General features: G+C 42.7%; 1 protein-coding gene across 6 annotated transcripts in view; it reads left to right on the forward strand.

Moving 5' to 3' along the window:
• The first annotated feature begins 5,764 nt into the window (after positions 1-5,764).
• Positions 5,765-20,794, forward strand: part of GAPVD1 (GTPase activating protein and VPS9 domains 1) — a 65,842-nt gene continuing 50,812 nt past the window's right edge. For 4 of the 6 annotated variants that reach the window (XM_078603501.1, XM_078603502.1, XM_078603503.1 and 1 more), the window contains exons 1-4: positions 6,735-8,028; positions 13,748-13,967; positions 18,622-18,889; positions 20,514-20,753. In XM_078603501.1, coding sequence (XP_078459627.1) covers positions 7,926-8,028; positions 13,748-13,967; positions 18,622-18,889; positions 20,514-20,753 — 831 coding nt within the window. In that variant the 5' untranslated portion in view covers positions 6,735-7,925. Of the gene's footprint in view, positions 5,919-6,734; positions 8,029-11,901; positions 12,461-13,747; positions 13,968-18,621; positions 18,890-20,513; positions 20,754-20,794 lie in introns of those variants that run through there. The other 2 variants (XM_078603505.1, XM_078603506.1) reach the window with 2 other exon arrangements.

Here is a 20,794-nt window from a genome sequence, read left to right on the forward strand (position 1 = left end):
CACGATTGGATGCAATGAATATCACGTCGTGGTCTTTTTTTCGCTTCCAAGTTTCAGATTTACTGCAATCTACCCGTCCTTCGACGGACAAAAGGCTAGTTTAATAAATAAACAGTTTATAACGTACTGTATACAGCCTCAAAAATGGGTTTGGCAAAGTGAAAAGAAAACATCAAACGTCAGTGAAGAAGTGCTCAATATTAAATGTCAGCCAACAAAATTGTATGAATGTACAAATTAAGATTTTGATGCGTTTTAAAATGAGGTACAATATAACTCAAGATCACTTGCGCCCAAATGTATACTGTGCTGGAAAATCCAATAACCCATTCAAATATGGTAAGAAATAGTTTTTAAATGAGAAAAAGCTCCCAATTACATTTGCAATTTATTAACAATTAGCACAGACAGCTTGTGGTGCCCCTTAATCTCGCTTTATGTACTTTTAATTAATACACGTATTAAAAATATATATATTTGGGATGACCTTGAGTATGATGATGGATGGGTGTGTTGGCTTTGGGTGGCCCGACTGAGCGTGGCTGTGCCACGTGGGGTGTGCGCTTTTACATGACACCCTCTGGCCACTTTTAGAATCAGCTGATTGAAAAGGATGGAAATTCCCCAGCAATGGCCATCTGAGCCTTCAGATCGATTACCAAAGGCTGTCGCCTGCAAGCTTAAACATTCCTCTGCGAAGAAAATTAATGTCCGAGTTTTGATGACGTTTAAAAATGTGCTTTCTTCTTGGCTTCTTTGCAACTTGTCTTCTTTCAGAGGCTGGTAATTGCACGCAATAATAAAGAGCTCTGTCAATCCACTGCTGATAACGAATTCCCCGTCCCGTGTTTTTCATGAGGTTGTTTGACTATACTTCACCACCTCGGTTCGCGTTAATTGAAGGTGGTGGGCAAAGGAGCAGTTGAGATATCACCAATCACTGATGCTGTTGCCAGGAGTCAGACTCAGGTTATAACTGATGGCTTTAATCTAAGTTGTCTTGTGGTTGTTGTTGTTGTTTGACTTGCATCCCATTGGGATTTTTGCACACAGCGTTGGTATATGGTGCTTTTTCTGGAAGATTTTTGCCGTTTTTTCCCTGGAATTTTCTGTTTGCGCATAGTCACTTTAAGATGTTTTCTTGTTCATGTTTTTGTTTTTTGTTTGTTGCAGTTGCACCCGATTCAAGAGTCGAATGGCTCACAGGGCTATACCAAATAAATGAGATAAAAAAGAAACTGAGTTCTATAATATGTTGTGTGAATTGCTGCACCACCACTTCCTTTAAAATAAAAATATAGTTTATAGCCCTTTTGTACATCTACTGTTGGATGAAAGCCTTGTGGTGTGTCAATCATGGTGATTGGTTTTACCATTCTTTGCAATGCTGATCTGGATTGGTGAAGTAAGAGGGTTCAGGACTGGATCAGATATCACTTGCCACTGATGGTAGCTTTGACCAGGAAGTGAACTCAGTTTACATTTTAGAAATGATTACACACTTTATTACAAGTGCATTCATGGAAAGAATAAGGATTCACATCCTTGAATGTGTACCAGGTATTGCTATAAGATGCAATTGTGCATACATTAACATTATCAAATAATGTTTTCGCTCGAATGAGCAATTGGGTTGTAGCCATCTCTGTTTATGGCTCTGGGCCATTGGTGTAAATTCCATATCCCCATGGTGCGAGGACACCCACAATGAATGTGAATACAGGTCTATGAAATGGATGTTATGAATAAATTGAGTGAGGTCCAATTTAGACAAAATTCACTTGGACCTATATTGAGGTGGATCTAGAAACTTATGAAGGGGAGGGACAGTCCCGAATTTTCAAGGTTTTTATATTGGACCTTACATTAGTAAAATAAAAAAAACATTCAAAGTATTTATCTGGTTAACAATCAACTTTTGGGGGGTTCGAGAGGGCGGGGGTTGATCAACCAAATTGCCCCCCTTCTTTGGATCTGCCACGGGACCTGAAGAAAATTTTAGTATTACAGTACACACTGTTAATGTGTAGTAAATTGCATAGTATGCTTTCACGGCAAAAATATGTATCCTTTATAGTACTGTTTTTTATCGGTGACCTGTTTGAGGCATACTAATAATTTAAAATGAACACTGGGAATAAAATGTTGTTTTGAAACTATACAAAACGGCAGTGTAGTATCCTTTAAAAGCACCTATGGGGGTTGTTAAACACTTATCTAAACAAGGAAGATAAATAATGCATATAATGGATTCTAGCTTTCCAACAGGTTTTTGCCCTCGGCAGTATGTAATTGCTTCATTCACGAATGTGTATCCCTTGCTATGACGTGGAAAAAGAAAGATGAATATTAATGTTACAAAAAATGGAAAGTGTGCAAACAATATAAAGTGTGAAAGTCTGAAAAGTGTTCAAGGAAGCATGGAGAGGTGCACGTTTGGAATTGCATTGAGAGACAAATGGATTTTATTTCAAATGCATGTTAAAGACAAACTGTATTCATCTTTAAGAAAGTAAAAAAAATATAAAGATGTCTCCTTCACATATCTGTCTCCACGTAAAAATTAAAGTACCGTATTATACAACTCATCTGCTGCATGGACTGGGAGTTTATAATTTCAGCAGCATTGTTTCAAGATAAGCAAACTCAGTACCAGTTTCCAGCAACCTTTGCACCAGTCAGACGTGTTTGGAGTCACTGCTGGTGAACTGCCGATCTTACAGGGCTTGCGAAGGACACGTTGCTAGAATGCATGCATGCATGATGACTGATGGTCAAGAACACAGCAATGACGAATTGGTACCCATGCAAGCAGCAGTAAAATCAGCTTCTGTGGAGGTGTTGGATTGATTGTTAGCATCGGAGGACCGCAGTGTGTGGTGGTGCCTTTATCCAGCAGTGGATTGATCATCGTTGATGATAAATAACGTTATCGATAATGAGTTGTATAAAATTATGTTACATTGGGTCATAACGTCATCGCTTTGACTTAAAAAGGCTTTTCTATTTAGCGCTATGTTTTTAATCTTGAGTTTTGGTTAATAACCTTTTATCACTTTTCCCGGTTTTGAATTTGGGTATATTTCTTATCGTGATACAGCTTTATTCGAAAATTGCATTGAAATTGCATCTTCTTGACTAGAATAATCGTGACCCCCATATTACAGACAGAGCGAATTAATAACTAAAAATATCCACATGTAACCACTTCTATAACCTTGCAGTCTTTTTCAAGGCATGTGAATAAGGGCGGTTTGTTTATAACCACAGGCACTGCCTTGTTTAATCATTGCTCCCACGAGGTGGTGGGCGCATGACAGACCTAATGTATACACTGGCCTTAGGGGTGACATGTTACATTATGGTGGTACAAGCCATGCAAGAATGACCCCAGCAGAACAGGTGGTGTGACGGTTTAAAACAAGTGACACGTGGATAAACAATGAACAGGTTCGTGGAAGGTGACAAAACACACCTTAATGAATACAGTGCGAAGTTCATTTCTGCCTTTCTAACTCCCTTATGGTTGGAACGAAGTGTAAAAAAATGCGTTTATAATTTTTATATTTTTTATGTGTAAGGACAGACACGGGAAGATGCTATATTGTCTAATTTACTTTGTCACATTCTCAACAAAGACGCTGATTTTTTTTTGTGGTATGCATAACATAGCAGGTTATTTTGCAGGTTCTCATGTGCATGTACAGCCAATACACTGGTGGATAAGACCCCCCATGTATTTTGGGTTGTGGTGGTTATACAGTATTTGAAAATAAGAGTACTTCACGATGCTCGGTGTATGTCGATGAAAGGCGGTGAATGTAATTATCGGGAACGTAGTGCAATACAACAATTGATTTTGCTACACTGCCTCCATAATTTCTAGCCAGCAAACTTGTTATGGATGTTGGTTCGCCCACCCAAACATGATGGAGGCTCAAAACCTGCTTGGCTTACGAGATCTGACGAGATCTGGCGCATACCTGGTTATTTGGTGGTAGGTTTTTTAGTTTGTTATTGATCTGAAATGAAGATCTGGATGTTTCAGCTGTTTTGACATCACTTCCACGATGGTCATCAGCTATGATCAAACCACGACTGGATGAAGGCCCACTGTGATTGAGAAAGTGACCTCATATCCATCTGCAACATCACTTCCACTGCATTCAGTTTTCATATTTGTTTGCGAAATATTTGACCATTTAAATAAAATAATGTCATTATTCATGCAATATTGCTGCGTATTCACATATTTGAAGGCTTTTACTGTCCTTGATGGAATTCTGTTTAGTTTAGAATTGGTGCATTCCTTCTTTGACCTATAATCCTTATTTCCCCTCATGCATTTGACCACTTTTACAGTTTTTTCTTCTTCTTGGTTCTTTCGGTAAAGTCACGTAGAAGGGAAGTAATAAAATAATAAAAATAAAACATAATAAAATAATTCTCACGACGTTTCGGCCACAACGCAAGCAGCCGTTTTCAGGTGGAGAACAGGTCTGTCACGTAGACAGAGTCTGAATGGCACGCTCCAGGCTTGGAGCGACTATTTATGCTGGGATGGAGGGGCGAAGAGCGTCTTGACAAAATAATTTGCATATAAAGAGGAATTTAGCATATTTATGGGAAATGCAGATATGCGATTAGTACTACTTGTGAAATGCGTAGGAGAGTGGCTAGATACAGAACTCCTCTTATCCATTACCCTTTAATTCGTGACTCCTGTTATTCGCATCTAATATGGTCTTTGAAAACGCAATGTTACCGGTGGCCCTATTCAAATTATCTGCCATAATCCACGAATTTTCCCAACAGTCAATGTGGGACAGCATCAAATGATCTGGGTTTTTCGTGTTTCGGAGAAGTTGCGAGCCAAAATATTCTGATTATCTGTTATTATCTGCTATTTCCCGCCTGCAGACAAATTTAATATGTTTGTGCATAACGCCGCGGGATAGAAGAATACGCGATATTAGCACCTCTGATATCTGTACCTCCGATTAGCACGGCTGGCCACGTGAAATAAGTTAAACATACATGCATATTGGTCTCTCATATCATGAGGGATAAGATACATTTTTCTGTAAAGGGTGATATTTTGGCTGGTGTGAAATCTAACTTTTTCACAGTGGCGAGGGAAAACAAGTGGCTGATAATGTTAAATAGCTGAGTTTCTCCTTACAGCTCGAATAATATACACGGAATTAAAACTTTCGTGACTGCAGGAATTAATATTATTTGGTTCTTTCGTTAAAGTCACCTAGGTAGAGAATTAGTTTTCTATCTACGTGAATTTACCAAATGAACCAAATAATATAATATACAGATATTTTGAAAGGAAACTAAAGCAAGGTAGCAAAATCAATTTATCTTAACGTAGTCGCAGTCAATATTGATTCATGAATTGATTTTTGGGTTAGGGTGTGTAATAATGATATGGCTTAACCCAAAATGATGTGACCCAACCCCCAAAAGTATACAGATTATCAATACATCTAATATCGTGTAAATATATAATTTACATATACTGGGATGTTAGATACAAAATTTGGAAGCTTTGCAAATACATATTTTGGGATGTTAGATACAAAATTTGAAAGCTTTGCCAATGTAACCAAAATGCACTCTGTGGTTAGTGGGGGGGCGGGGTGGGCGGGGGGGGCGGGGTGGGCGGGGGGGGGGGCGGCAATACGCGCGCTCCCAATTGGTTGACTCGGCGCGCGAGACGAGCCGCGTCGACCAATCGGAGGAGGCTCTCGATTTGTCGAGCGGGCCCGCCTGTGCGCGCTAGGGATTTCAATGGTTACAGTTGAGGTGCGTCTCTCGCTCGGCATGACAACAGCAACTGCGTGCTGACGGTAGTCGGACGCCGCCGTGTCTCGCAGTCTCTGCTATTTGCCCCCGGACAAGCGAAACTCGTAAGTCGTCACGAAAGCGTTGTCGTCGTCGTCGGGTCTTTTATCAGCTGTAAGATTCGCCCCGGGGGAGAGGGGAGAGGGGAGAGGGGTGGGGTTGTTTGCGGCCTTAGCGCCCCGCGTGAATCCTCGCGGTTTCCTAGATGCGATGCCGCGATTGGCGCGATCTCGACGGCGGGGGGAGGCGCCGTCCACCCGCGGTCGGTGTCAAAAACAGTGGCCGAGATCCCTTAACACTCCTGATGGAGGCCGCGAGTTTAATTTGCTGAACGATTTATCTCCGTTTTTGTACAATGCACGGGGTAAGCCGTGGCTTGATCGACGTTTGGTATTGAATGTTTCTATGTAGCGTATTTGACTGTTTACGATGTTTTGGGCGGGCGTGAAATACAGCGCCGTCGCTGTGTATCGATTCCGCTGACTGGGCCATTCGACGATAGACTTTATTCTTTGTTCTCTTATTATTCTTATTGTCGCGTTAATTCGGTCACCTTCGTAAGCATGAGCACAAGTGCGATGTTGTACACCCGTAAGACTGAACACCTGTTAAATAATACATCACTTATACTTTGATTCCATGCAAAGTGTCGTGAGCATACGGATCGATGTACAGTGTCGTTACATTCCTCCACATCCTGACTATAGTCTATAGGGCATAATATAATGCTAGATTTGAAGCTTTCGTGACTGCAAGGATTCATACTCAGGTTTTTTCGGTAAAGTTACGTAGGTAAAAATAAAAATAAATAATAAAAATAATAGAAATAAAATAATAAATCACAATTATTTTATTTCTATAATTATTTCTATTATTTTTATTTTTACCTACGTGACTACCGAAAAAACCTAAGAGTAGGGAATAATATGTTTACATTAAGATTTAATGTGTAGATTGGAACTTTTTTTAGGTGTAGGTATAGGCTGCGTTAGACTGGCATTATGTTTTAGTACATGTGATAAGACTTAATAAAAAGGGAGGATTATCCTATGAAAAAACAAGAATAAGTTTGACCCTTGCTGGCAATAAAACAGGAGGTGGTGTTAAGCTGTTCCAAACACCAAATAGAAACCTCTTTCAAGGAATCAAGGCTGGATTAACCACACACAGGACTTTTGTGGTGAACATGATATATGGCATTGTCTTTGAAACTTATCGGTCTACACCAGAGACGGACTTTTTTAGGGCCTCGTTTCATCTACCAGTGTCAGCAGAGAACCACGCCAAAAGGCGAACATGACAAAGACTTTGCACCACCAGAGCATTTATAGCTCGGGGTGAGATACTGGCAAAAAAAAGGTCCCATTTTGCAGTATTATCTTGTTGTGGAATCTTAATATGGATGTTTTGTTTCATGACATTTGAATAGCCGAAGGACTTTGGAGTATACAGTGCGTGCGAGTGTAACATCTTTTGAGAATGTGTACTATGTTAAGTAAATTAGCGTTGGAAAAGTGTCGTTTGCCTTGTTAAGAACTTTTTACCCACCGGTTTTTTAGGAGCTATGCAACCCTTGTGTTCCTTAATACCCAGACCCAAGTTCTGTAGTGTGCGTGTCCAGTGTGCATCTTCGAGTCATGATGTAGCGCGCTTGATAGCTTAACCACGTCAAGTATTTAGACCTGAGGCTATTATAATCGTGTATACATGATGCAGACACCGAGGTGCAATCTATCTACACATCACAGTTGTAATGAAGTGGCAGCTTTCTGTAAGCAAGCTCGCCGGCATGCAGACTTCCACGTGTGTATACTGTACTGTATACAGTATCGCAACACTACTTTTATGTAAGATCCAACTTGTTCTGTTGATCGCCTTACATCCGCATCGCCAGTATTTGTTTAATAAAATCGAAGGACGCGACTTGGTTGCAGAGAACACAGGCTATCCGGAGTGATTCGTGCCCCAGATAGACACTGTTTAATTGGAAACTGCAATGGGCACCGCAAACCTGTGTGTGTGTGCGCAGTTGTTACTCTCTCACACTTCCTTGGTGTGTACCCCCTAACCGCATGACCGAGCCGCGTGACCTGCACGAGTTTTCCTGCCTGGGCCACCCTCTTGCATTCTTGCGGTTCGAGCCAAGTTGTGGAAACGTGCTGGGTCCTATCCCCGGTACCGTTACGCTTCGATCTGCACCACAGTTGACGACCATAATCATCATCAGTTTGTTAACCATTGCCTCTTGTAGGGTGTAATTTCTGTGTTCAAGCCACTGTGCTTATTGTTATTATGTTTGCCGACTGTTTACTGTTTGCGTGTGTGTATGTACTGTATGTATATGGGTGCTCGATAACGTCACTTGCTCCTGCAGTTTAAGGCTACACGGGGGAATCTTTGTGTTTGTATGTATATGGGGAGCGGCAGTGCAGCGGGTTCGCCCTGCTGCACAACGCCCGAATTCGATTCCTGCTCAAGGTCAACACCAGTGATTTTTCTGAACCGGTCCTGGGGCCTCTGCTAGGTCTACTTCTCACCATTCGGGAGGAAAAGGTGATCGGGCGTGGTGTTGGCCACCCACCCCTTCGTGTGCGGTTGCGGCCTTCATAAGTGCTCCCTAACAGCATTTGCCCCAACAATGTTCAGGCTATATACGGCTGTTCTTTGTCATAGATGCAAAAACGTAATGTTTTATTGCTTTTAGATTGGAGATTTTAGAATTATTCATGGACTTAACAAACAACGGAATGTTATAACTTAATGTCCCTTTTGTCAAATCCTGATATTCAACCTCTAAATTAGGAGAGGTAATTCACACAATGGGTCGTTTTTAAAAAGGGAGACCCATGATTTATAGGAATGGAAAATGACACTTTTTCAGTAAAAATTACAGTAATACAGCATAGTAATAGTACAGGGTCAACATAAACGTAGAACATTGTATGATATTGAGTGCCAGACAGTTCTGTGGAATTGTTGTGTATAAAAGAGCTATACAGTACATGGGTCATGTGCTAAAGTTTGTTTTTAATTGTATAGAGAAGCTATGTAATTTGGATGACTCATTTCTCTGGGTGCTCTTGTGTCTACAGGGTGTGCATTAAGGGATTGCTTCAGACGTTTGAGGGCACACATCATTCTACAGTTTGGCAATACGCCATACTGCCCTAACACTGTCAGCAACCTGCACACTTACGTGTGCAGGAATTGGTATTCAGTGCTATTATTTTTGCACAAATTATGTTGTGTTTTGGCAGTAAGGAGGAAATTGTAACTCTAAAGGAAATAAAGTTGGTACTTTTCGATTTAAAGCTTTCGTGACTGCAGGGATTCATCTTCTTGGTTCTTTCGGTAAAGTCACGTAGAAGGGAAGTAATAAAAATAATAAAAATAAAACATAATAAAACAATTCTCACGACGTTTCGGCTACAACGCAAGCAGCCGTCTTCAGGTGTCTTCAGGTGAAGAATTTCTTCAGGTGAAGAATTTCTTCACCTTAAGACGGCTGCTTGCGTTGTAGCCGAAACGTCGTGAGAATTGTTTTATTATGTTTTATTTTTATTATTTTTATTACTTCCCTTCTACGTGACTTTACCGAAAGAACCAAGAAGAAGAAAGTTGGTACTCTGTATTGAATCAAATGTGTGACGTTTCACTGTCATCTTGGCAAAACTGCACGTGGTGCACTTTTGTCAGATGCATCCAAAACTATTTGAGTTGAAAGCTCGTGAACGTCCATGCCATTTGTATTGCTGGGCGTAACTGCAGCCTGAGCTTGTCCCACAATGCACCACACAGCTGAAACACAAGCTGACCATATGGGTGGTCCTATGAATTCAGTTCTAAACGGCCCTTGCCTACAGTACTGTCCAATTTTATGCATCCTTTGAAATTCCAGCTGCATGCATGTCAATTTCAGAAGGGCATCAGGGTTGCTGGTTGCTGTTTTTGATTAATGCATACACGGCTTCTCTAATGGAGCAGTCTCAGTCTTATAATAGGATATAAACGCATATTTCCTGGTTGATGTAATCTGTAAATTGTATACATTGTATAATTTATCACAAACTCTGCTCTTGGTTAAAGGAACCGGTGATTTATTTTTGCTGAAAATTGTCTATTTAAATAAATGTTGTATGTATATTGTAATACTTATATTTGGAACACTATTCAAAATTGATATTACATTTGGAACAGATCATTTTGTTAATTGCATGCAGGAGAGAAGCTGCGTTTTCTCTGCAAGTTGTATGCAAATATGTGTATCTGCAAGTGCAGTGCAGTGTGTCATGGATTAATTGTATGCTACTCTCACTCATCTGAGGCTGAATTGGATTTCCAAAGTGCCCTTGTCAGGTGCATTCTGTGCAGTTCATGAGTCTGTCTTGAGGCTCATTTAGAATCACTCATTAATCGGACTTGTTCACTTGAGGTGCTCATTGGTAAGCCCTAAGATACATCTGCTAAGTGATGGTTTGTAAGCCTACCTGCATTGTTAGCCCCATACAAGGAGACAACCGCATTCATCTAAATATCTTCAGCTTTCAAAAGATAATTTATTCGTACAGTGCGTGCAAAAATAAACACGGCTTTTGCCAGCTTTGCTGCAGAATGCTAAATCACCACTGAAAAAAAAACTGACTTTCTATCCAGGACAGCACCGCGATACAGTTTTATGAATAGGTGGCATAGGCATTGGTAATGCTATGAGATACATTTTCTATTTGTGTGTTATGGAGAATGGGTGGGGGACCCTTATTGAAGATGGGCATTGTGAGATCACTGTTAGGGAAGTCAGAGATGAGCTGATTAAAAAGATTAATTACTGTCCAGATAGCAGAAACCAACATGGAGAGTTATTCATCCAGCAATGGAAAGAATGTCAGATTATAAAGCTGATGGATTTGAGGTTGGCTGTTCTGAGCCCAGCACAGTCTGTGATTGATCGCCCTCTGAGTTGGTGACGTATTTACGCACTGCAGAATATTGCGCCGTCGTGAAGTTAACGGCCACATTCTCAAATGACCTGTTAACTCGAGCACTTTGAATGTCTATGCAGAACGTACTTGAAAGGACATGCCTTCTACTTTACATCTCATGTTACATATAGCATGCTCACCCATGAGAATAAGACAAACCATACTCAAATGTTTAGCTTTCCTGTACAACACAAACATACATTATATGGCAATGCATTTTTTTTTACCATTTCATGCAAATATTGCAATTATTTTTGCAAAATGACTTTGAGTAATGAGAACATCATCAGCCATGATCAAGCCACTGCTGGATAAGGCCTCCGCAAAACATCGCCATTTCTCATGGCCCTACGATGTAGCAAGCCATCTATCATATGCACACGAGCTGATTCCATCAATTCATCTCCATGGTGGAGTTAAGAAAAGTCAGATGAACACATGGATTAGTGAACATATGAAAGTTAGACATCATATTGGCCGTTTAGAACAGGAAGCTCTCTTGGGCTGCTCACCTCGCTACAAAGGAGGATAGGCCGGTGGTTGAGACTCACGATAGAGCGGTAGCCAAAGGAGTGAATGTGTCCAAGGAGGACAGTGCAGATATCTTGCGGAAATTAAATGGTTTAGGGATGGTGATGGGTTGCACGCACGAATTAACCTCGCAAGATATACTAGGTGTGGGCAACCTGCGACTCGTGCCTGCATGAAGCTCCCAGACGGTTCACATGCAGCTTGATAGACGCAGCTAATTTTTAAATCCTTTATATTAAGTTCACTTGCTTGCTTGCGCGCTTATGACCGTGCAAATCTTTCCGTCGTTTTTTAACCCACTTCCCGTGATCCAATCGAGCTGACATTTTGCACACAGACTCGTTGTGCGTGACAATGTATTTTCGTGAAAATGTTTCCAAAATTTTACACTTTGTAGGATTTTTTTTTATATTTAATTTACCAATTGCTTAATGGTGGCAGCCATCTCAAGCCAGAGGACGAGAGGACTCTAGCCGCCACGCATATAAAGGATTTATAGTGAAAAACTTTGTTTTTACGGGTTATTTTTTTTTCCTCTTCAACATAGCTTTATTTGTAACGGGAAAAAAATCTGCGGGAGGCAGACATGAGTTCTTGCAGAGTGTACCCGCAGATTTATAAACGCAAAACCCTGCAGCCAACGTGAGAGAAGCAGATGCCTGATAACCCTGTGTGACCGTCCCATGTGTCTTGTGGTTGTAGTCGATATGAAGATTTTTGTTTACCAAGTTTGGCCGTCCTGTTATAGACGTTATCACACCGATGCAGGGGAATTAGGCGAGGTACCGGGCCAAGTCAAGGTTTGATTTCTTGGGAAAGTTTCATGATCTGGCATTGCCTCAATCTTCCCAGTTTTCAGTTGAACACCGTGGGATACAGGCGATTGGCGGAGTACTTTTTTCAAAAGCATAGGTTATCATTTATGAGAATACAATTCAAGTGTTGATATTTAATGTGTACTGTAAATTGTGTAGCAATTTAAACATTTGCTTTTTGCTTTTGTGTATGCATTGGAACTTGTTTGCTCTTTGTGTGTATTTATTTACAGCCAGGCCTCCCTTGAAAGGAGATTTTCATTCTCATTGAGCTTTTACCTGGTAAAAAAAATGTCTAATTGTTGCCATCCATCTGTATCTTGCACCTTGTTTAACCAGCATGAAAGTTTAAGTGAATGTTTTTTAGAATAAAAATAGAGGCCCTTCACCTGCAAAAACCATGGGTTGAGAATGTGGCCATAATCTAATCTTGGCCCTGTGTTTGTGTGGACAGTTTGGATTAAAAAAAAGGCTTGTTGGTTTTAGCCTCCAGGATAAATGAGCTTTCTCTGAAAACGACATTCAGTTCAGTGTTTGGCTCCCAGTTGACATGGGACATCCTGATGGAACCCATTCAGCTGTATGATACCGCCCACCACTGCTATTGGAATCTACATTTGTCAATCAATGGATGCATGAATGAACTGCTATATTCAAAAGCAGGTGAGAGACCGTTGGGACACAATACCCTTCTTGGATGGGAGAAAACTGTGGGCTTCTTTCTCACGTGTAAACATCCCCCAAAAGAAATTAGTCAAACAACCTAAGCTGCGATCCCTGAAGACATTTCTTGAGAATTGTTGAGTCTTAGGTAAATAAAACATTTTGGGGATATTTAAATTGCATATTTTTATAATGATTTCCCCCACTTGCATCATATTGATTAATTGTTACAATTAGGCGTTACGATTCATTTTAAGAATCGGTTTGCCATTCTGGGGATTTTAGCACCTTTAGTAGAACATATACAAATAAAATTACGGTTTCTTATACACGTGTCAATGCACGTGGCATGAATATAAGCATAGAGTATACGTTTAACTGATGAATAGATGCACCTTTACATGTCTACATATTTTATCCCAGTCGTGCCTATCATTGCCATACCAAGAGAGGAAATACATTTTACGTAGAACTCGCAGCAAGCGTAGCATCACATCAGGCATAGCGTGTCAGTGGATCACGCAGCAAGGTGGTTTAACAACAGTTGTACTTGCAAAGTCACTTCAATAGACCTCTCATTACACTACTCGTTGACAACACCTTGTAAATTTGCTCATCGCAAGAGAAACCAAAATGTTCGGTCCTCGGATGTTGTGCATTCTAAACAATAAAATATATTTCACGAGGTGGCTTTTTTCTTGACGCAGTATTTGACGATCTGCCTGAGCCCATCGACTCGGTCTACTTGAAAGTCAAGTTTCATCACAGTGGCTTAAATCCGCATTCAAACTCAGGCTCTCTCTCAGCAGTACCCGGGTCAGTGTTCTGACACGACCACGATGAGTCCCTTGAGCTACTCAGCCCTGACACTTCTTAATGTCAATCTACATTTGCCTGCGTGCTCAGGAAGCTACGAGCGAGCAGGGCGGGCCCGGCTGGCCATGATGAAGCCGGACATCAGCACGCTGTCGCAGCAGCTGAAGCAGGAGCGGCTCTACGTAAGCTCCGAGCGGCAGATCCTGCAGCGTCTCAATGCCGACGTTCTCAAGACTGCCGAGCGCCTCTACCACACGGCGTGGATCGGCAAGCAACAGCGCATCAACCTCGACCGCCTCATCCTCACCAGGTGCGTGTGCCGCATGCTGGGCCGGGAAAGCATGGTTTTGGTGTTAGGGTTTAATGTTATGGGTTAGATTTGTTATTGGGGATTGGGCAGTTAGGGGGCAGTTAGAGGAAAGTGGTTTAGTTTTGGATTGAGGTTATTGTTTAGACTTTAGGAGTCCGCGTTAGTGTTAGAGGTTATACAGTAATGGTTATCTGCATGTAGGGGTGTGGGTTACGGTTGTGAGTTAGGATAAAAGTTAGTGTTCAGATTAACAGGTTAATTGTGTTACGGGTCAGAGGTCATGGTTAGTGTTGGAAAGTAATTGTTAGGGATCAGGGTTAATTAGTTCCGATTAGGGGTCAGGGTTAGTCTTAGGAGTATTGTTTTTGCTAGTGGTTAAAGTTAGGACCTACATTTGAAGTGAAGGATACAATTAAGAGGTCAGAACTAGTTTTATGGGTAGGGATTAGAATTGAGGGGTCATAGGCCATGGCTAATTTTAGAGGTTAAAATTAGGATTATATTAAATTCCAAATTTAATCAGTTAATAGTTAGATATATAAAGTTTATGACTTAATTATCGCATAGGTGCAAGAGACACATTTCGGTGTTTAGGATTAGAGGTCTGTTAATTTTAAGTGTCGACAATAAGGTTTCAAATTTGTGGTTAGATGTTAGAGTTAGGAATTAGGGTTGGGGTTAGCGTTGGTGTTGAAGGCAATCACAGGTGTTTTTTTTATACAGAATATAATCTCAATGGGCTCATGTCCAGTAAACTAAATGACAGTGAGGTTGAATGTCGCTGCCATGTCCTAGGCTGCACAGTAGCTGCATTCCAGCTACTGTCTCAAAAGTAGTTTTATAATCCGGTGCATTTCGCTACGCTGGAAAGCTGCTCATTGCTCATGGAAAATGCACATCCCTTATGAGCTGTTATCAATGGTTTATGGCAGGTCCGTACTGTCTTGCTCCCAAAGAAACTATTGCTCCCCCCCCCCCACCTTCCAATCAAGAATGTTCACCGTGATGTGCATATAAAAACTGACTTTGAGTGACCCATTTGTGTTGGCTTACGAATAGCTCTTGAGATTTGTTTTACTCGCGAGATGAAATGAAGCGGTTGCTTATGAGTCTGGCGTGCCAATGTTAAAGCCCTTCTGAATTTTTATCTCAGCACCATGAGAGTTCTTATGCTTGGTAAATATTTTTGGTGCACTCCCGTCACAATTTCCTCTCAAGCAGTTGCATTCGAACAGCTTTATTTTGTTGTCGTGTGCCGCTGCACGTCTCTCGCAAAGCGATTGCCGTTCGGCACAATCACTGAACTGTGTCCTTGTACGTGACGTGCTTGCGACTTCGTGAGCGTATGAAATGAAGGCACATTTATATTTATTTTATAAATATGGTCTCCCTAATTCAAGCAAAGGCCACAGCGGCTGTGCTGTACTCTGCAGCGGGGCTGGATGGACCACACTGCTGAAAAATAAATGCGCGCATTTTATTCCAATGAAAGGTGATGGACAAGCCTGCTTGCGCATGCCAGCGAAATATTCTAAAACTGCGCATGTGCTTCTTTGAGCCCAAGGACTTTCAGGGTTAGAAACCCTCCGCCGGCTGCTGCCTTTTGGACTGTAACTGTGGCGCACAGCATTACGTAAGCCGCGGCAAAATCCCCAGCGAGTGCTGTAACTGTAATGAGGGGAGATGTGCTTCCGTGGGTGGAGGAGGACTGGTGGAAAGTGACGGCAGGAGAAAGGTGCCCGTTCCTCCTCCCCCCCCCCCCCCAAAAGGAAATGGCGCTTACCAAATAAATGTGTTTTCTGCCGCATAATGGTTCATGCCATTTCGTGGAGGGGGGTAAGGGTTGCGTACATTTTCGCATGTGATTCACAATTTGGCACGGTGGGTCTGCGCGATGTACCAGTTAAGCACATTAGTATTGCAGATGGGCCGAAAATGTAACTGTGAACTTGCAATCCGTGAAATTAACAAATGATGTCCGTCAGGAATATTTGAAGATGCAGGACTCCTAAAATAATTTGAATGATTATTCAACTCAAATCTCTTATTTAACCCATAATAATACCTTAAAGCATTTTAACATAATTTTAAACGTGTAGGATCAGAACTGCTCTTAATCCCCTTTCACACGACACATTTTCTCTTGCCAAGAGCAAGCGTTCTGTGATGTAACCCTCATGAAATGAAGGCTGCACCCTGATCCACATGGCCGCTACGCTTAATGCGCACTGTTTTGTTAGATTGTATTCTCGTAACACAACAACTGGCACTGCCCCGCTGTTTGTAGCGGTACTTTGCCATGGAACGGTCTGCTGTTTGTGGCATTGTGTGAGGAGCTATGAACCTGGCGACACGGGTTCGATTCCCGCTCACGGCCAACACCAGTGACGATTATCTGAACCGGTCCCGGGCCTCCCCTAGGTCGACTCAGCTTCAAATGAGTACCTGGTGCGGTGTGTAAACATTGCCACTAGGGAGACAAAGGCGGTCGGGCGTGGTGCTGGCCACCCACCTCCCTCGTGTACCGTTCCGGCCTTCATTGGTGCTCGCTAACAGCAGTTGCCCCTACAGTCTGTTAAGGCTATATGGGGGATCTTTGTCTGTGTGGGCTCACACAATGGGTGGCTGGGTGCAGAGTTGTGGTCGTCACACTCGCTGCTGTGCCAGTTTCCATGTAATTGAACATTTTATTTCTGTCGCTGCTTGCTGATGTTTACGGAGAATTTTCCAAACTGTGCTGCCTGCCGTCTTATTTTAAATGGAGGTTACAGACCATGTGAGATCATTTGTAGAGTGGGCCGCTTTGAAACTGTACAAATAGTCCCCGAGTTACGATGTTCCGACTTATGATATTTCAATCGTACGATGGCGATAGCGATATGACAAAATTGTAAAATATTTTTTATTTTGCGCGGCAGGCAAACGCAGCAGCATACGAGGTACCATATTGTACGTTGGGACGCTGCCGGGATTGTTTCCTGAAAAATTTATATTAAATTGCAGTTCATATAGGTAGGCTAAGAATTTAGCTTGTTTTTTTACTTTACATTTTACTGTGCAATACAGTATTGTTATTAATAAATACATACAGTATATAGTTTATACAGTACGGTACTGTAAATTTCTCTGTTTTGCTAAATTATCACCATTCTTTAAGACTCCTGGGTAGGCTAGGCCATCTTCGACTTACGATATTTTCGACTTACGATGGGGTCGTCGTAACGCATCTCCATCGTAAGTAGAGGACTACCTGTATTGTATAACTTCAAAATGAGCGTGACGGGAATATGTGAATATGTAGATGATCACAGTGCCTAACCCCATTACTTCAGCTGGCTTTGAAATTCGATGGGGGAAATTAATAAATACATATAATGTGAACATTTTTATGAGTGTTATGTGATGCCAATATTTGTTGTTGATCCTGACAGAGTAGAGGAAATTAATATGGCTGGGATCAGTTGCTATTAAACACTGCGACACACGGACAGTCAGCAACAAACTTGCTGTACTGCCTTTTATTGGCCACCTCATTGGGACTATGCATGAGGGTGGAGATAACCGAGCTGTGTGGATAAAATCCAATCGTACTCGTAGACAAACTCTGCGCTGTCAGAAACATGTTTTATGTGCTGCCTCCTTCATGCCACTTCACTGCTGAGTAGGTGTTTTATTTCATGCACACAATGATCTCTGCATCATCCACCTACCCTCTACCTCCCAGGAACTGGAGTACTATTGCACATGATCACCGCCACCACAGTCATCATTACCATCACTACCATGATCATAACCATGATCATCATTATCACCATTAGCATCATCACTCTTGTTAAACCACCCACATTGACACCACTACTATCAACACTGCATACATCATTCCACCGTCATATTGATCATAACCACCACAAACATCATCATTCTTAAAACCATCCGCACCATCACTTCAACCATTACCAACATTCATACCTTTATTACCACCACCATGATCCTACCATTGTCTCCAATCACCACCACCACCACCAAATTCATCATCACCACCATTACCGCCATCCCAGTCACTACCACGGACATTAATGTCACCATCAAAGACAAAGATCCCCTGTAAAGCCTGAACAGACTTTTGGGGCAAGTGCTGTTTGCGGGCACCTGTGAAGGCCGGCACTGCAGAAGAGTGGGTGGGTGACCAGCACCACTTCTGGCTGCCTTGGCCTCCAAAATGGTGGTGATTAAACTTGGGGGAGGCCCAGGACCGATTCCGATTATAATTATCATCACCGATATTGGCTGTGAGTAGGAATCGAACTTGGGTCGCCGGGTTGGTAGCGCAGTGGTTAGCGCACTGCTCCCTCGTTCTCACCATTACAACCATTAGAACCACCACCATTGCCAACATTACCACCATTGCTGTCACCACCACCATCATCAGTCATTAGCATCTTTCACGATTACCATGCCATCATTAGCACCACCTTTCGCTTGTGGCCAGGTTGCTTCCGAAAAAGAGCTGTATTGCTCAGTGAGCCTTACCTAGTAAAATATAAATAGTTTAATCGTGACCACAATCACCACAATTGCCACAATCACCTCCATCAGCGCCACCACCACCTCGACTGCACCTATCTAACATGATACCATTGCGCGGCCGTTGCAGTGCGGATGCATCTCCGACCGAGTGCTGCCAGCGTGCCAAGGTGCTGGAGGACACGCAGTTTGTGGAGGGCTACCGGCGGCTGGGCTCGCACGAGGGGATGTACGGCGAGCTCGTGGCGCGTCTGCGCGAGGCCCCACGCCTCGTCGCCTCGTGCCTCGTGTGCGGCGAGCGGCTCGGCCTAGAGGGCACCACGACGGTGCTGCAGGTCGTGTACACCGCTCTCTACGGCAACGGCATCACCCCGCAGGACGAGGCCTACCTGCTGCAGGTGGGTTGACTGAAGAGGAGGTAAAAACTAAACGAAACTTTTTATTTGACCAGGTTAAGCCCACTGGGTGGGCTATATAGCTCTTTTTTTTCAGAAGCGACTGGCCACAAATGATAGCCCAGTGAAGTGGCTTAACATGTGGAAACTTATAGCAGCCAAATACTCAACACGCATGTTTCTAAATGTGGAGGGAAAAACCGGAGGATCCGAAGAAAAATGCGCTTGACCATGGGGAAAGCATGCAAACTCCATATATATAGGCGTAAGGGTCGGGCTCGAACCTATGACCCGTTTACCAGGCGAGGTAGTTAACGTCTCGCCACTGCGTTGCCATCTGGAAGAAGTTGCCCTCTGAAAAAGGGCAATCTTTCCACCTCGACCTCTTCCAGAGGGCGAAGAGGTTGCCCTGCAGGATAATATTGGTTTTGGAAAGCCAATAAACCGGGGACTAAAATATATTTTCTTTTATACGCGGAGACACAGAACCAAGGTCAATAGATAATCAGAGAAAATATCGCTGCTGCCACCGTGGTTATTTTACTACTGATAGCTCTTACGGTTGTGATGATGATAACGTTGTATGGATGAATAGGAACATTTTTCAGGAGTGTGTTGCATTTTCATATCCAGTGAAGAGCTTTGGGTGATGCAGTGACAAGATGTTAACTACCTCGCTGAGTATGCAGGAGGTTGCGAGTTCGATCCCGACCCTGACGCCTGTATATTTGGAGTTGTGAGTCTCCATAAAGTAACAGTGGCGTCGGTGTGATGTTTGAACCTGTAGTTGTAACAGTCGACCTAACCTCAGAGGTCTGCTTTCACTATCTCATCACCATCACCATATGGATGGAGGTTTTATTTTAGCTGATCTAGTTGCAACCAAACTTATGATTTAGAATTTTCGGCTAATTTTAAGTTTGATTTATTCTGACGTTTATATGTTGCAGCTGGAGAGATGATTTAAATTTATGGAAGGATATCATGACCGAATTGGAAGTTCAGGATAGAACACAATTGACCATTATGACCGCTACTCTGACAAATATAGAATTCACACAATAAATATGGGATGCATGCTCTGGTTCGTATGACGTTTTGATTTTGCATTCCATTCAGATTAAACTTAACTCTGCATAAGCTAACACAATTTATGCATGGTAGTCGCCCATCCAATCACTATGCAAAGTCAAACTTATCTTCTGCTGATGAGATAGGGTGCATTCTGGGTGGTTTGGTTGTAAGCGTAGTCGTAACAGGTGCCGCGGTGGTGAGAAGTTAACTCACTCACCAGGTATGCAGATGGTCGTGCGTTTGATCCTGACCCTGACGCGTCTATATTTGGAGTTTGCATTTTCTGCCCGTGGTCGCCTGGATTTTTCTCTGGGTGCTCTGAATTTGAAGCAACATACATTTAGAGTTTGGCTATATGATAAGCCACTTAATTGGGCTGTCATTTGTGGGCAGGTCGCTTCTGAAAAGAGCTATATAGCTCAGTGGGCCTTACCTGGTTGTACGTAAAAAAAACCAGACATGTCAATATGTAAATAAATAAAGCTTAATCTCATGTAGTTGTTGACATGCGGCCGTGGCAACGCTTCTGGTCGCCACGCTCTCGCGCCTGCAGGTCCTGCGCTACCTCATGGAGTTCTCGCTCAAGCAGAGCGACTCCCCGCGCCGCCTCCTCCGCCGTGCCACCTGCTCCTTCAGCCTGCTCTTCCGCCTGCTCTCCGATGGCCTGGCCGCCGCCAAGATCTTCCTGACGGCGGCGCTGCGCGAGCCCATCCTGCGTTTGCTCGTCGAAGACCAAGACCGGCTCGAGACCGACCCGGCCAAGCTTCTCGACCGCCTCGAGATCCACACGCAGGTCTGCGCCGGCTCTGTGTCGGCACTCGCGGGATACTTTTT

Source organism: Lampetra planeri, chromosome 20 (genome assembly GCF_965212315.1).
Source record: "Lampetra planeri chromosome 20, kcLamPlan1.2.h2, whole genome shotgun sequence".
Lineage (NCBI taxonomy): Eukaryota > Metazoa > Chordata > Hyperoartia > Petromyzontiformes > Petromyzontidae > Lampetra > Lampetra planeri.